Below are 16,759 nucleotides of genomic sequence, written 5' to 3' on the forward strand. Positions count from 1 at the left end.
AGTGATGGAAAGGGATAGGTATATACCGCAGGGCAAGAGTTATATCTGGGGGAAAGGCAATTATGATGCGATGAGGCAAGACTTAGGATGCATCGGATGGAGAAGAAAACTGCAGGGGATGGGCACAATGGAAATGTGGAGCTTGTTCAAGGAACAGCTACTGCGTGTCCTTGATAAGTATGTACCTGTCAGGCAGGGAGGAAGTGGTCGAGCAAGAGAACCGTGGTTTACTAAAGCAGTCGAAACACTTGTCAAGAGGAAGAAGGAGGCTTATGTAAAGATGAGACATGAAGGTTCAGTTAGGGCGCTCGAGAGTTACAAATTAGCTGGGAAGGGCCTAAAGAGAGAGCTAAGAAGAGCCAGGAGGGGACATGAGAAGTCTTTGGCAGGTAGGATCAAGGATAACCCTAAAGCTTTCTATAGATATGTCAGGAATAAACTAATGACTAGGGTAAGAGTAGGGCCAGTCAAGGACAGTAGTGGGATGTTGTGCTTGGAGTCCCAGGAGATAGGAGAGGTGCTAAATGAATATTTTTCATCAGTATTCACACAAGAAAAAGACAATGTTGTCGAGGAGAATACTGAGATTCAGGCTACTAGACTAGAAGGGCTTGAGGTTCATAAGGAGGAGATGTTAGCAATTCTGGAAAGTGTGAAAATAGATACGTCCCCTGGGCCGGATGGGATTTATCCTAGGATTCTCTGGGAAGCTAGGGAGGAGATTGCTGAGCCTTTGGCTTTGATCTTTAAGTCATCTTTGTCTACAGGAATAGTGCCAGAAGACTGGAGGATAGCAAATGTTGTCCCTTGTTCAAGAAGGGGAGTAGAGACAACCCCGGTAACTATAGACCAGTGAGCCTTACTTCTGTTGTGGGCAAAATCTTGGAAAGGTTTATAAGAGATAGGATGTATAATCATCTGGAAAGGAATAATTTGATTAGAGATAGTCAACACGGTTTTGTGAAGGGTAGGCCGTGCCTCACAAACCTTATTGAGTTCTTTGAGAAGGTGACCAAACAGGTGGATGAAGGTAAAGCAGTTGATGTAGTGTATATGGATTTCAGTAAAGCGTTTGATAATGTTCCCCACGGTAGGCTACTGCAGAAAATACGGAGGCATGGGATTCAGGGTGATTTAGCAGTTTGGATCAGAAATTGGCGAGCTGGAAGAAGACAAAGGGTGGTGGTTGATGGGAAATGTTCAGACTGGAGTCCAGTTATTAATGGTGTACCACAAGGATCTGTTTTGGGGCCACTGCTATTTGTCATTTTTATAAATGACCTGGAGGAGGGCGTAGAAGGATGGGTGAGTAAATTTGCAGATGACACTAAAGTCGGTGGAGTTGTGGACAGTGCGGAAGGATGTTGCAGGTTACAGAGGGACATAGATAAGCTGCAGCGCTGGGCTGAGAGGTGGCAAATGGAGTTTAATGCAGAAAAGTGTGAGGTGATTCATTTCGGAAGGAATAACAGGAAGACAGAGTACTGGGCTAATGGTAAGATTTTTGGCAGTGCGGATGAGCAGAGAGTTCTCGGTGTCCATGTACATAGATCCCTGAAAGTTGCCACCCAGGTTGAGAGGGTTGTTAAGAAGGCGTACGGTGTGTTAGCTTTTATTGGTAGAGGGATTGAGTTTCGGAGCCATGAGGTCATGTTGCAGCTGTACAAAACTCTGGTGCGGCCGCATTTGGAGTATTGCGTGCAATTCTGGTCGCCACATTATAGGAAGGATGTGGAAGCATTGGAAAGGGTGCAGAGGTGATTTACCAGAATGTTGCCTGGTATGGAGGGATGATCTTATAGGAAAGGCTGAGGGACTTGAGGCTGTTTTCATTAGAGAGAAGAAGGTTAAGAGGTGATTTAATTGAGGCACACAAGATGATCAGAGGATTGGATAGGCTGGACAGTGAGAGCCTTTTTCCTCGGATGGTGATGTCTAGCACGAGGGGACATAGCTTTAAATTGAGGGGAGATAGATATAGGACAGATGTCAGAGGCAGGTTCTTTACTCAGAGAGTAGTAAGGGCGTGGAATGCCCTGCCTGCAACAGTAGTGGACTCGCCAACACTAAGGGCATTCAAATGGTCATTAGATAGACATATGGACGATAAGGGAATAGTGTAGATGGGCTTTAGAGTGGTTTCACAGGTCGGCGCAACATCGAGGGCCGAACGGCCTGTACTGCGCTGTAATGTTCTAATGTTCTAAGATGCAAGACAACTATTAACATTTTACCAACAAATTTTAACATGCTAGTTTTTATTCGTTTTTCTGAAAATTGTTGCATCGTTTGGGAGAATCTTGGCCATAAGCTGCTTCGGGTACTTTTTAATGAGGTTTGACTTGTACAATCATCAGCGAACATCCTCCACCAATAAACCAAACCCTGAATGACAACAGCTCCCAGCATGTTCTTCATGTCCTCTTCATTGCAGCAAATCTGAGATTCTAAATACACCCAAAACCCCATTTTTTTTCTCGTTGCCAACAGTATAACTTTGGCAGCATATTGCATCAGGCATTAATCTAGTGCACAGCATGCTCAATATTAATTGATGTGGTGTTACAACAAAGAAGCAATGCCTTTAAGTTATACATACGTGTACCTACAATTTGTTACCAGAGGAAGGATAGTGTGGGTGGTGGTAATTTAAACAACATGATAAGAAATCTCTTCAATTTAACTTAATAAAGCGAATTGGGGTAGAGTAATATGGAAAAGAAAATCTTTCATTTTATTTTATTTGAATTTGTTCATGGGCCGTGGCCATCGCTGGCGAGGCCGGCTTTTATTGCCCACCCTTAATTGCCCCTTGAGAAGGTGGTGGTGAGCTGCCTTCTTGATCCGCTGCAGCCCATGTAGTGTAGGTACGTCCACAGTGCTATTATCAGATTCTATGAAAGTCCTGGGGTGGTCACCCGGGGGTCACCCAGTTCTTCCACTTCATAAAGGCCTGCAACTAGCCCTACTCCATTGAGGAGGTCAGGACTGTCACGAGAGACTGCCAGGTCTGCGCGGAGTGCAAACTGCACTTCTACCGGCCAGATCGTGAGCACCTTGTGAAGTCCTCCCGCCCCTTTGAACGCCTCAGCATGGACTTCAAAGAGCCCCTCCCCTCCATCGACCGAAACACGTACTTCCTGAAGGTGGTCGATGAGTACTCCCGGTTTCCCTTCGCCATCCCATGCCCCAATATGACTTCTGCCACGGTCATTAAAGCACTCAACTGCATCTTCGCCCTGTTCGGTTTCCCCGCTTACGTCCACAGCGACCGGGGATCCTCCTTTATGAGCGATGAGCTGCGTCAGTTCCTGCTCAGCAAGGACGACCAGCTTCAGCCCCCGGGGAAACGGGCAGGTGGAGAGGGAGAACGGGACGGTCTGTAAGGCCGTCCTGCTGGCCCTACGGTCTAAAAATCTCCCGGATTCCCGCTGGCAGGATGTCCTCACCGACGCGCTCCAATCCATCCGATCACTCCTCTGCACTGCAACTAACAAAATCCCCCATGAACGTCTCTTTGCCTTCCCCAGGAAGTCCACCCCCCCGCCCTCCGGTTGCCCCTGCGCCTCTCCCCCTCCCCCAGCGCAACTCACCGCAGCCCCCGCCCCAGGAGGATCCGTCCTCCCACTGGTTCCACTCAGGGGCGATGAAGTCGAGGACAAGACGCTCCCAGAGTCACAGGCGACCAAGTCGCTGCCCGCATCACCACCGGGACCGAGGCGATCACAGCGGAGGATCAAGGCATCCGACAGACTGAACTTGTAAATTTTGACTGAACTTGTAAATTTTCCACCACCCCCCGCCGGACTCTTTTTTTAACGGGGGTGAATGTGGTAGTCACCACTAACTGTATTGGACGTATATTAGATGTAGTACGGTAACACTCCTGTACTAGAGGTACATGGGTAAATCCCTGCCTGCTGGCTCCGCCCAGTAGGCGGCGTATAAATGTGTGCGCTCGCTGGAGCTGCTCCCATTCTGGCAGCAGCTACAGGAGGCCACACAGCTTTGCCCAATAAAGCCTCGATTATTCACTACTCTCGTCTTTGTAGTAATTGATAGTGCATCAATTCATAAAGTGGATAATGAATGCGCAGGGTGCGGTTGAAGGAGGTGAGGGTGAATGCAGGTGAATGGGGGTTCAAATGATCAGAAGGTTCAACTGTGTTTAGGTGAGCAGTTAATTGCCTCAGAAGCAGTAGGCCAAAATTTTTTGGGAACAGAAGTGAGCCTTTTGACCTGCCAGCTCTGGGCTCAGCCTGCCCTCCACTCCCACCTTGGGCCTGCCACCTTCGACCTGTCTTCAGGCCATTTGGTGCTTGAACCTCAAGATACTGGGCCTCGAGATGGAAAAGGGATTGGGACAGAGACTTTCGTCCTGTCTCTGATTCCTGCCCATGACATGAAAATCCAGCACCTAGTTTATGTCACTGCCAACTTGGACATACTTGGCAACTGTTTAGTCAAACAAATCATTTTTTGCACACTGAATGGTGTATCATAATGAATTTGCATAGATCTAAAGTTACAGCTATTAACATATCTTCATGTTTTGATTTTGGTGCGTGATTCTACCATAAGTCTATTAAGCCCTAATATGAAGGAAAAAAAACACTGACATTAAAATGCCCAGGGAGAACTGCTACACTTGATTAACAATCCGTTCCCAAGTAATTGCCTACTATTTATTAAACCAATTATTAAATTAAACCAGTTATTAAACCTACAGTTTATTAAACCAATTTTAAGGGCCACTTCCCTTTCCCTGTATGAAAATATTGTTCTCTTAGTGAACTTCCAGTATCACAAAACGGTCACAGCACAGAAGGAAACCCTTCGGCACATCGTGTCAGAGCTGGTATCCAAAGGGCAATTTACCGATTGTCACTCCTCGGCCTTGTCCCTTAGCCCTGCACATTCTTCTTTTTCAGAAAATAATCCAATTCCCCCTTTACTGCCTCAATTGAACCTGCTTCCACCACACCAACCACTTTCCATGTGAAAAATTTCTCCTCGTGTCTCTATTGCTTCTTTTGCCAATCAGATTAAGTCTGTGCCTCTGGTTTTTGATCCTTCCATGAATAGGGACAGGTTTCCCCTATTTACTCTGTCCAGACCCCTCATGATTTTGTACATCTCGATCAAATCGCCTCTCAACCTTCTCCAAGGAAGTATCTATCTATGGCTGGAAAAAGATAGTAAGAAGTCTGAAAGCTAGTGATTCTAAACAAAACCTGTTGGACTGTAGCCTGGTGTAAGACTTCTTACTGACCCCAGTCCAACGCCGGCATCTCCACATCATGTAAAAAGATAGATTGTATGGGAAAGCTTCAGTCTCTCAAAATCTCCTGGTTTCCATCTCTATTGTTTCCAGTGTAGGAGTATTCAAATGAAAGTCCATGGGAGCATGCAACTATAATCATGGCAGTTTAGCTCCTGCACTTGAAATAGATTGACGCTATTTCTTATTTGCTGGTTGTCCTCTTTGAGGTTCTAGGCATGATAGTTTGGGAAAAGGCTCTTAATAATGCTCATCACTCCATGGTGGATGACACCTCATGATCTGCTCGTATCAGTAATGTGAATATATAAAATTCGCACCAGGTCTGGAAAGACAAAAGCTTGTTCTAGCACCCTGAGTAATAGGCACAGAGCTGACGCTGCCTCGTAACTTTTTGGATGCATGACTAAAAAATACTAATTTGCTGCAAGGATGATTATTTAACTATTCAAAGTGTAAAACAGTTAATCTGATCATGCAAATAAAACACATTGATGCTTTGTGTCTGATGCCTTGTTAGCAAATTGGGCACCTCGGAGCAGAGGTATTAGAATCTAGGTTCAGGATCTGGTTGTTTAGACTGAATACGAGAATACATGTGCTACTGTTAATTTTGGAATGCACTGATTGGTGTAACACTGAAGATTCAATATATCTGTTCACAACCAATGTTCAGTTACCACTGGGCAAAGCCTGCTTGTTCAAAAATAATGTTGGAAAGTAAGTTCAACTTTAAATATAAACAGAGCAATTTTAGGTGATGGGTAACCTTATTACACTTATGCAAATGGACTACTGTAATTTTCCTAAGTATGTTAAGCTTTCCTCAGATAGATTCTGGTTTAATAGTTGTGTTTATTATAGTATGTTATTTTTCACAGAAACTCTTTTTTAAAAGTCCTAAAATGTTGCTAAAATTTCAGTTCTGAAGATGCCATCTTGCACTTGTAACCTTAACTCTGGGCACGATTCAACATGACAAAAACAGAGGCCCTTTTCGGGTGCGTTTACCCTACCCGATCCTTAGCATGGGCAATGTGGCACCTGGGCACTGCAAGCCTGGCACCCTGACAGTGCCCCTCCCAACCTGGCAGTGCCACCTGGGTACCCTGGCAGTGCCTGCTTGGCAGTGTCAGGCCAGCAGTACACAGGTGCCAGAGGGAGGGCCAGTGTACCACCCTGCCCAGCACCTGACCACCCAAGTGTCTCTAATGGCCTGGGAGACCCCCTCAGGTGTCATTACGCCTGGTCCACGTTTGTGTGGAGAGTACTAAACGGCACCCTGGTGAGGTTTCCCAGGTGCGGCCATTAGGTCCTGGATACGGGGAGAATCCTAATGACTATTTTAAATATGCAAATCTGGATCACGCCCAGTGAGGGTGAGTTCCAGATCGCGACGTCTCAGGAGGTTCCATTGAGGCCTCTCACGAGATGCCCTTGTTTAAGAAGGGCAGCAGGGAAAAGCCTGGGAACTACAGACCGGTGAGCCTAACGTCTGTAGTAGGTAAGTTGCTAGAAGGTATTCTGAGAGACAGGATCTACAAGCATTTAGAGAGGCAAGGACTGATTCGGGGCATGGCTTTGTGCGTGGAAAATCATGTCTCACAAATTTGATTGAGTTTTTTGAGGGGGTGACCAAGAAGGTAGATGAGGGCAGTGCAGTAGACGTTGTCTACATGGACTTTAGCAAAGCCTTTGACAAGGTACCGCATGGTAGGTTGTTGCAGAAGGTTAAAGCTCACGGGATCCAGGGTGAGGTTGCCAATTGGATTCAAAATTGGCTGGACGACAGAAGGCAGAGGGTGGTTGTAGAGGGTTGTTTTTCAAACTGGAGGCCTGTGACCAGTGGTGCGCCTCAGGGATCGGTGCTGGGTCCACTGTTATTTGTGATTTATATTAATGATTTGGATGAGAATTTAGGAGGCATGGTTAGTAAGTTTGCAGATGACACCAAGATTGGTGGCACAGTGGATAGTGAAGAAGGTTATCTAGGATTGCAACGGGATCTTGATCAATTAGGCCAGTGGGCCGACGAATGGCAGATGGAGTTTAATTTAGATAAATGTGAGGTGATGCATTTTGGCAGATCGAATCAGGCCAGGACCTACTCAGTTAATGGTATGGCGTTGGGGAGAGTTATAGAACAAAGAGATCTAGGAGTACAGGTTCATAGCTCCTTGAAGGTGGAGTCGCAGGTGGACAGGGTGGTGAAGAAGGCATTCGGCATGCTTGGTTTCATTGGTCAGAACATTGAATACAGGAGTTGGGACGTCTTGTTGAAGTTGTACAAGACATTGGTACGGCCACGCTTGGAATACTGTGTGCAGTTCTGGTCACCCTATTATAGAAAGGATATTATTAAACTAGAAAGAGTGCAGAAAAGATTTACTAGGATGTTGCCGGGACTTGATGGTTTGAGTTATAAGGAGAGGCTGGATAGACTGGGACTTTTTTCCCTGGAGCGTAGGAGGCTTAGGGGTGATCTTATAGAGGTCTATAAAATAATGAGGGGCATAGATAAGGTAGATAGTCAACATCTTTTCCCAAAGGTAGGGGAGTCTAAAATTAGAGGGCATAGGTTTAAGGTGAGAGGGGAGAGATTCAGAAGGGCCCAGAGGGGCAATTTCTTCACTCAGAGGGTAGTGAGTATCTGGAATGGGCTGCCAGAGGTAGTAGTAGAGGCGGGTACAATTGTGTCTTTTAAAAAGCATTTAGATAGTTACATGGGTAAGATGGGTATAGAGGGTTATGGGCCAAGTGCGGGCAACTGGGACTAGCTTAATGGTTAAAAACTGGGCGGCATGGACTGGTTGGGCCGAAGGGCCTGTTTCCATGCTGTAAACTTCTATGATTCTATGCAAAGGGTTTGTTGCGTCACCAAGTCGGGGCGCAATGAGGCCGGGAGATTGTGGCCTCTATTTCAATCTCCGAAGATGCTGCCACACCTGCAGAATTTCTCGAACATTTTCCATTTTTACTGAAAATTCTAAAGTTTTTAAAGCAGTGGCTAGTTAACTTAAAGGACAAGATCTGCATCCAATTTTAACTTTTTTGTTTCCACAATGTAGGAAAGCAGAATTGAAAGAATTCAGCATATATTAGTTGGAGAATGAGCAAATAGTTTTCTAAAAATCCATTAGTACAAGGTACACTGTAGGACATACTCCAGGGTTAATAATTTCCTTGAAAGTACTTGATTTTATGCTGAGATCAGACGTGCTGTTTTTATTCTAACTGCTAAATTCAACCATGTTACTGTGAAATAAATGAGTTTTTGATTTATTTCATTTGTTTTTGTTTTAACCTTAAGGATAATTCTAATGTGTCTGGTGGGAAACTGACTAGATTCCCTGGAATCCGTAGGGCATCCCGTTCTAAACCCCCACCTGATATTCCATTGAAACAGCTGCAAAATCACATGGTTTATACGTTCGCACGCTATTGAAATGGAAATACTCGATCATGGAGCAATAAAGCATAATGAGGTTTTGACATTAATCTCAACAATAATCCTAATGGCCTGAAATCCATATGCCAGATTTTCAGCTTTATGCTTGCTCCCGGTGGGAGTGTGGTCACATTCACCTCTCCCCGCTTCATAGAATCATAGCATTTACAGTGCAGAAGGAGGCCATTCGGCCCATCGAGTCTGCACCGGCCCTTGGAAAGAGCACCCTACCAAAGCCCACACCTCCACCCTATCCCCAAAAACCAATAACCCCACCTAAACTTTTTGGACACGAAGGGCAATTTAGCATGGCCAATCCACCATCTTTGGATTGTGTGAGGAAACCGGAGCACCCGGAGGAAACCCAAGCAGACACTGGGAGAAAGTGCAAACTCCACACAGACAGTGACCCGAGCTGGGAATTGAACCCAGGTCCCTGGCGGTGTGAAGCACCAATGCTAACCACTGTGCTACTGTGCCGCTTGTTGTAACCATGCCTGAGTATTGTGCCTGTGTTACCTGTATAAATATCAGATCAAAGGTGCAAGTTTGAAAGATTCAGTGTTAATTAACACTCGGCACCCAAATGCAAGTTAGTGTTCTTCTAAATGAATGGAAAATTCACTGTAGAGAAATTGAACTGTTGATTTTTCTTGAGTTTCCTGTTGTTCGGTTACAACATGCAAGATAGTCAACATTGCAGTTTTGACTTGAAAAGTGCCTGGCTTTCATTGGCAAACATAGCTGTAGAATGCACACAGTTCACACAGATTATGTGTGAATTTTGCAATGCTGTTTAACCTCCGATTCAACCATGTTTACTGTTCTTCTGATTGTTGCAATCTACTTTTATCAAACATAGATAACACAGTATTGCAGAGTATTTCAAGCCTAGAAATAGACTATTCAACCCAACAGATCCATGCCAGTGTTTAATCCCCACACCTTCCACCCGTAGTTCATCTGACCTCATTAACGCTGTCTTTCTTTTATGTGTATATCTAGCTTCCTTTTCAATTTATCTGGTCCCTTCAATGACTCCTTGTTGTAGCGAGTTCCACATTCTGACCACCCACTGGGTGGGGAGCTGATGTGCAATGTGAGGGGCGTGGCCAGCCGCGGGTCCTTGCTCAGTCAGCTCGCTCTAAATGGAGGCCCAATAACCCTTGGGAATGCCTCGCCAAGCATATATTTGCATTGCTCAGGATCGGGTACCACTTCCTGAAAATCAGTAGCAATTCAACTGCGGCGGGAGATCCTAGGGCTGAATTCTCTGCCATCGGGGTTCTCTGTTTTGCCGGCAGCCCGAAGGTTTCCCGGTGGCGTGGGGCTGCCCCACAATGGGAAATCCTTTTGACCAGCTGGTGAAATGGAGAATCCCAATGGCATACCACACCAGAAATCTGGTGCGATGGATGGAGAAACCTGAACGGAGAAGCTCGTCCCATGTCTTTTCATTTCACTTACTTTCTTACATATTTCTTCCTCCACCTCCTTTCCAATATTAGGTAGTTTGTACACGTTAGGGTGGTTGATCACGTTTTTTTTTCAATCCATGTGATTGGAAGCTCTGAGCCCTTGAGGCAAACATTGTAGACTATTTTAAAGCGGTTTCGCCAAAATGAACGCATACTTTCTTTAACAGAACCATAAAATTCACAGCATAGCAGGTTTGGTTTCTCACCAGAGGCAGATTTCCAACTCAAAAACAACCCCAGATCCTGTTTCCTGCCTTTGTGATGAAAATTCAGCCTCAGATGTTTAAATGGCAGAAGAGAGTGAACATTGAACGCTGTTGATAGTTCAGAATGCCTCCGAGATGAGCATTAATAGGACCAATAGCCTTTGGTTGTTTCTGACTGAAAAAACGTGCATATTAACTATGGGAATAAGTAACACATCTATCTTCTTTGCAGTGGCAGCAGTGAAGAGGCTTTAGATCGATTATTGCCCCCTGTGACTATTACTTTTTCATCACGGAAACGAACCACCAGCCAGTGCAAATCTAATCCACCACTTTTAAGAACAAGCAAGCGAACAATTTACACTGCAGGCCGGCCTCCTTGGTACAACGAGCATGGCGCACAGTCCAAAGAAGCATTTGTTATTGGTAAGGAATTCATGTGTATGCTGTGTGTGTGCACATGTGCTGTGTGTGTGCACATGTGCTCTGTGTGTGTGTGCACATGTGCTCTGTGTGTGCGCGCACATGTGCTCTGTGTGTGCGCGCGCATGTGCTCTGTGTGTGTGTGCACATGTGCTCTGTGTCTGTGTGCACATGTGCTCTGTGTGTGTGCGCACATGTGCTCGGTGTGTGTGCGCACATGTGCTGTGTGTGTGTGTGACAGTTACTGAATTGGGCTTTCAATATTTCTGATCGAAAGCTCTTTGCAAATGATGGGACTTACTCTATCGCACCCTTCCTGAAAACATCTAAGCTTGCTGATTGCACATTTAAAGCCGATAACAATCACAGAAGGAAAACATTCCAAATTGTAAACCAGAAAGAAGCTGGGAACAATATTAGTGACCTGCAGTTGTGGTGCAATGCACCCATCCATCTGGCACAAAAAACACTTCAGAAGTAATTTCAGAATGTGCTTTTGATAAGTTTGGCCAATCGATATCTCTCCCCCCCATCCGCCTCTTTGAACTTTACTGAAAAATCATGACGCTTCAGTTTCCTAATGTGAGGCCCACCCACAACAGCATAAGAAATAGGAGGATGCCATATTGCACCTCAAGTTTGTCCTGCATTCAGTCAGACCATCTACCTCAACTCTACTTCCTGCCACATCCATTGATTCCCCTGCATTCAGGAGAGTGTCTCCATTATTCTCTCTTCATATTGGAACTCTCATCTTCAACAAGCAATGGAGGCAGTCTCTGAATATTTGGAAGGCAGAGCTAGCTAGATTCTTGATTAACAAGGGGGAGTTCAAAGGTTATCGAGGAGCAGACAGGAATGTGGGGCTGAAGTTACAATCAGATCAGCCATATTGAATGGCGGAGCAGGCTCGAGGTGTGGCCTATTCTTGCTCCTAATTCGTATGTACGTATATTGTCATTTGACACCTTGAGAGTTTGAGATAGGCAGTTTTTTGTATCTGAATGGCCCATACAGTTTGAAATTAGCCTTTTGAATTAGTTTCAGGAAAAAGTATTGATACAACATCAGTCTGAAATGTCTCTTCCGTTCCTTCTTGAGTCAGTGGGCATGATCTAATGTCATGTTAGCCAAGGGCACAAATTCCGTAATGGCTGCATTTTGAAATTGCACAGCGTGCTATTAAATCAGGCACGAACAGCAGCTGGGAATCGTGCGTTTCAGACAGTTTTCTTGTGCACCCTGTGCACTTTTGGAATGATTCCGCCCATCAAAGTGGATTTATTCGGTTAAAGAAAAGTCAGGCCATCCTTGGGCGACCGCATGTTGTGGTCAGGTTTAAAGCATAAAGAATTAGCTTGAAGTTCAAAATATACTGTGACATGAGAGGATGTAGAGCCAGGATTGCATTTTACAAGATGGCCAATCCCAATCTCAGTGCGGCTGTTCGGAGAGGTGACAGATGAACACAGGAACCCATGAAATAGAAGCAGGAATAGGCCACCAGGCCCATCAAGCCTGCCCCGCCATTCAATGTGATCATGGCTGATCATGAAAGCCACGCTTTACATGAAGTGGAAGAGGAGACAACCCAAAGAAAAGGGTATATTCACTAACCTCTTAGTCATGGGATTCAAAGTGGGATTTGCAGCCAAGAGATCACATACAAGAGGAAGGTTAAATGTGTAGATATTTTGTTACTGGTCCAGAAAACTAGCAGCAACATATTGTGTTACTTTTTTAGGGTTGTGTGGTGGTAGTGCTTCAGGGAAAACTACCGTGGCCAGAAAGATAATAGAAGCATTGGATGTTCCCTGGGTCGTGCTTCTATCTGTGGACTCCTTTTACAAGGTGCGTTTGTTTTTTGACTTTTAAATTCTAGTTCCTTAATCTGTTGCTAATCCAGGTGCAACCCCCCCCCAAAGAAAAACACACACACATGCACAGAACAGGAAACCTTTGATTGGGGAATCACTGGAATAGAATACAGAGAATTAAGGGAGAAAATTGTTAATATTTATTTATATGATTAAATATTGCAATGTAGGTTTTCCCCTCCAAACTGTATCACGCCCTGTCGAGGTGGCAGTGATTGACATCAGATTAAGATACGCTGCGTTAAAGGTACGTGCATGTTATGGGCTGCATTCTCCGGTCCCTCACGCCGCTCGCTGGCAGCGGAATTCTTGGCTTCCCTATGCTTGCCAATGGGATTTCCCGTTGAAGCCACCCCACGCCGCTGGGAAATCCTTGAGTGGGGGGCGGGGGTGCACTGCCAGAGGGAAAAGAGAATCCCATCAGCTGGGAATTCTGGTCCATGTCACAACAGCCGGCTGGTAACCTTCTAGCAGAATATTATAAATAGCACTTTATCCGTGCACTGTGAGAGTCACAACAACATATCCATTCCTGCAACTATTGCTGTTATGTGTGTCGCACTCAGGATCCTTTTCTTCCACCTGCAGGTGCTCACCGAAGAGCAGCAGGTGCGAGCTGCCAACAATGAATATAATTTTGACCATCCTGATGCCTTTGACTTTGATCTCATTGTGTCCACTCTCAGGAAACTAAAACAAGGAAAAAGTATAAAAATCCCTGTGTATGATTTTGCGTCCTGCTGTAGGAAGAAAGAATGGGTAAGCTCCATGCGCAGTGAAACGGGGACTGCGCAAGAGGAATGGAAAAGGAAAATGAATGACCAATTGAAGCAAAGCGTTTGCCATATTCCTAAAGAAATAAACAAATTTTTGCACATATTTTAATACAAAGTGAAAGACATGGGGAAGGATTTGTACATCGTATCGGTTAATGCGATAGCTTTTATGCGGTCCCGGGACGGGGTTTTACGGCGGCAAGATTTTCCAGTCACGCCGAAGTCAATGGACTTTGGAGCGCCTCGCCACATTGCATGGCACTACCCCTGCCGCAATAGGGCTTTAAAATTCCACCCAGCGTGTCCTATTAAAGGAAAATATTAGTCTTGGGTGGGTGGGTGGGGGGGGGGGGGGGGGATGAATGAAGTTTCATTAGAATGTAACCAGAAATGCGATCCTCTGGTTTTGCGAACAATCTACTTCTCATTTTGCTTGACTTTAATAAATCTCAGAGTTATGAGATGTTATTTTGTTCTTCACACTGCATCTTGTTCTCCCACGTGTTGGCAAAATGTGGTTGGTTAGTGATTAAATTGAGACTTTTTTTCACTGAGGCCGAAAAGTATCTAATTGAAGTTTACAATATTATGAAGGGTTTGAGAAGATTAGCAGTGAAATTATGTTTCCATCACTTGGCTAATTAGTAACAAGTTGCTCAGGTTCAGAATGAAGGATGAGATTTGAATTTATTTTCATACCAAAGGGTTTTGAGAACATATAGTTCTTTGCCACTTGTGGCTGCTGAGGCAGAGGTAGGAATACAATTTAATTGGATAAATATTTGAAAGGAGAACATAAAGGAATACTAGAAAGAAAATAGGGAAAATGGATTCGAGCAGATGGCTCCATTTGAAGCAAATGTTTTTATTTGTTCCTGGGATATGGGCATTGTTGGCAATGCCAGCCCGTGTTACCAATTCCTAATTGCCTTTCAGTATGAGTAGTAAGCCATTTACTGAACCACTGCAGTCCATAAATCATAGGATTTACAGTGCAGAAGGAGGCCATTTGGCCCATCAAGTCTGCACCGGCCCTTGGGAAGAGGACCCTACTTAAGCCTAGGCTTCCACCCCATTCCCGTAACCCAATCTAACCTTTTTGACACTAAGGGGCAATTTAGCATGGCCAATCAACCTAACCTGCACATCTTTGAACTGTGGGAGGAAACCAGAGCACCTGAAGGAAATCCACACAGACACGGAAAGAAAGTGCAAACTCCACACAGTCACCCGAGGCCGAAATTGAACCGGGACCTTGGAGTTTTGAGGCAGCAGTGTTAACCACTGTGCCACCTGTCCGGAGTCACATGTAGGCCGAATGCCAGATTTCCTTGTCTAAAGGGCATGAGTGAACCAGATGGGTTTTTACGATAATCGACAATGGTTTCATGTCCATTTTAATTCCAGATTTCTTTTACTGAATTCACATTTCACCATCTGCCATGCCGGGATTTGAACCCGGGTCACCAGAGAATGAACAAAGAACAGTACAGCACTGGAACAGGCCCTTTGGCCCTCCAAGCCAGTACCGGTCATGACACCACCCTTGGCCAAAACCCTCAGCACTTCCTAGTGCCATATCCCTCTATACCCATCCTGCCCATGTATTTGTTGAGATGCCTTTTGAACGCCGTTAATATATCTGCTTTCACAACTTCCCCTGGCAGCGCATTCCAAGCACTCGCCATCCTCTGTGTAAAAAAAAAAAAACCTGCCTCGCACACCTCCTCTAGACTCTGTCCCACAGACCTTAAAACCTATGCCCCCTAGTGACTGACCCCTCCACCCTGGGAAAGAGTGCCTGCCCATCCACTCTGTGTCTCTGGATTACTCATCCAACAACAATACCACTACGCCACTGCCTCCCCTTGAGGAAACCAAGGCGATTTGCTGCACTGCTTTTGGTTGAACATGCATGCTGCAGCAATTATTTCACTGGAGGTGAAGGAAGCCAATGCGTAAGATGGTGTTTGAGGTATCAAGGAGGCTGCTTGCTTTGTCTTGGATGGTGTCCGACTTCCTGTGTGCTATTCGAGCTATAATCATTTGTCAATTACGGAATATTCCATCACACTCCTGACTTGTAGATGACAGATAGGAGTCAGGAATTGAGTTAGTCCTTGCAGAGCACACAGTATTTCAGTATTTTTTATGTGCAGGATTCCTGAGTTCCCCAGCAGTGCGGTGGGCAATGCATACAAAATGACTTTGACTTCTGCGGGACCCCAAGATCCTACTGGTGACTTACGTCGAGCTACCTCCGCTGCCACAAGACTCTCTACTGGGGGTGAATGGGGAACCCTGGCCTATGATTTTTGTTTTCTGATTTTAATCATTTACATGTAATTTATCTAAAATGGAAATTAATGTTGGGGAAAAAAAGCAGCAACACAATTTTCTTGGATGTATTTTGCAATTTCAAGTCTTGGGTTATACTTCACGATCATTAACTTTCTTCAATTTTTGGAAAGCACTGCAGAACCCATTTTGGGATCTTCCATTATTATCCTCCTTTACAGAAGTATAGAAAGTGAATTAGTTTGCTTTGCTCCCTGCTGTGTGAAAAGTACATTGTAAAGACAAGCAAAAATGTACTTGAGGATTTAACTCGTGCAGTGAATAAATAGTTTGAAAATTAGCTTTAAAATGTGACTAGGACCAGAATATTTTAGTTCCATTACATTATAGCTAAAATAATATCAAAGAATGACTCGGACATACAAACATGTTACAGAGTGAAGGAAATGTGCGTTGAAATTCTGCAATGGAACGCTGGTGTAGAAATGCTAGAATTGTTATCCCATTTAAAATTAATTAGGCAAAACCTCTGCTAAAATGTAAGAGGGATTTCAGACAAAAATGTTGAGCATTTGCGCATTGGTATCCCTTGTGTAATTCCAAGAGCCATAGTTTTGTGACACTTGGAATCCCAGTTGTGGAACTGATGATTGACAACCCCAAAGTAGGCTGAATGAATCAAACGCTTCACCTGAAACTGAGCACTTTCTTATCAATGGGTAACCATCAGTGGCAGACATCTGTTATCAGGAAAATATTCTGTAATTTGGATATAGAAGGCAGGCCTAAGAAAAGAGGAGAAAACCATATTCAAATAGAATTTTACATTTGTAACTAACTTTATTAGGCCAGGAAGAACCGTTCAATTAATTGTTCGAATCAAAACTGATCATGTAAGGCTGGTCATTATGCACTAATTAGTATGTGCTATATTTTCAAAATCTATAATGCAATTAATGTTACTAAAATGAC

General features: G+C 44.6%; 1 protein-coding gene across 5 annotated transcripts in view; it reads left to right on the forward strand.

Moving 5' to 3' along the window:
* LOC140428432 (uridine-cytidine kinase-like 1) overlaps positions 1-16,759 on the forward strand; it is a 163,304-nt gene that overhangs the window by 41,046 nt on the left and 105,499 nt on the right. For all 5 annotated transcript variants that reach the window (XM_072514877.1, XM_072514873.1, XM_072514875.1 and 2 more), the window contains exons 2-4: positions 10,646-10,839; positions 12,581-12,687; positions 13,302-13,472. In XM_072514877.1, the coding sequence (XP_072370978.1) occupies positions 10,646-10,839; positions 12,581-12,687; positions 13,302-13,472 (472 nt within the window). The remainder of the gene's footprint in view (positions 1-10,645; positions 10,840-12,580; positions 12,688-13,301; positions 13,473-16,759) is intronic.

This window comes from Scyliorhinus torazame, chromosome 8 (assembly GCF_047496885.1).
Source record: "Scyliorhinus torazame isolate Kashiwa2021f chromosome 8, sScyTor2.1, whole genome shotgun sequence".
NCBI classification, from domain to species: Eukaryota; Metazoa; Chordata; class Chondrichthyes; order Carcharhiniformes; family Scyliorhinidae; genus Scyliorhinus; species Scyliorhinus torazame.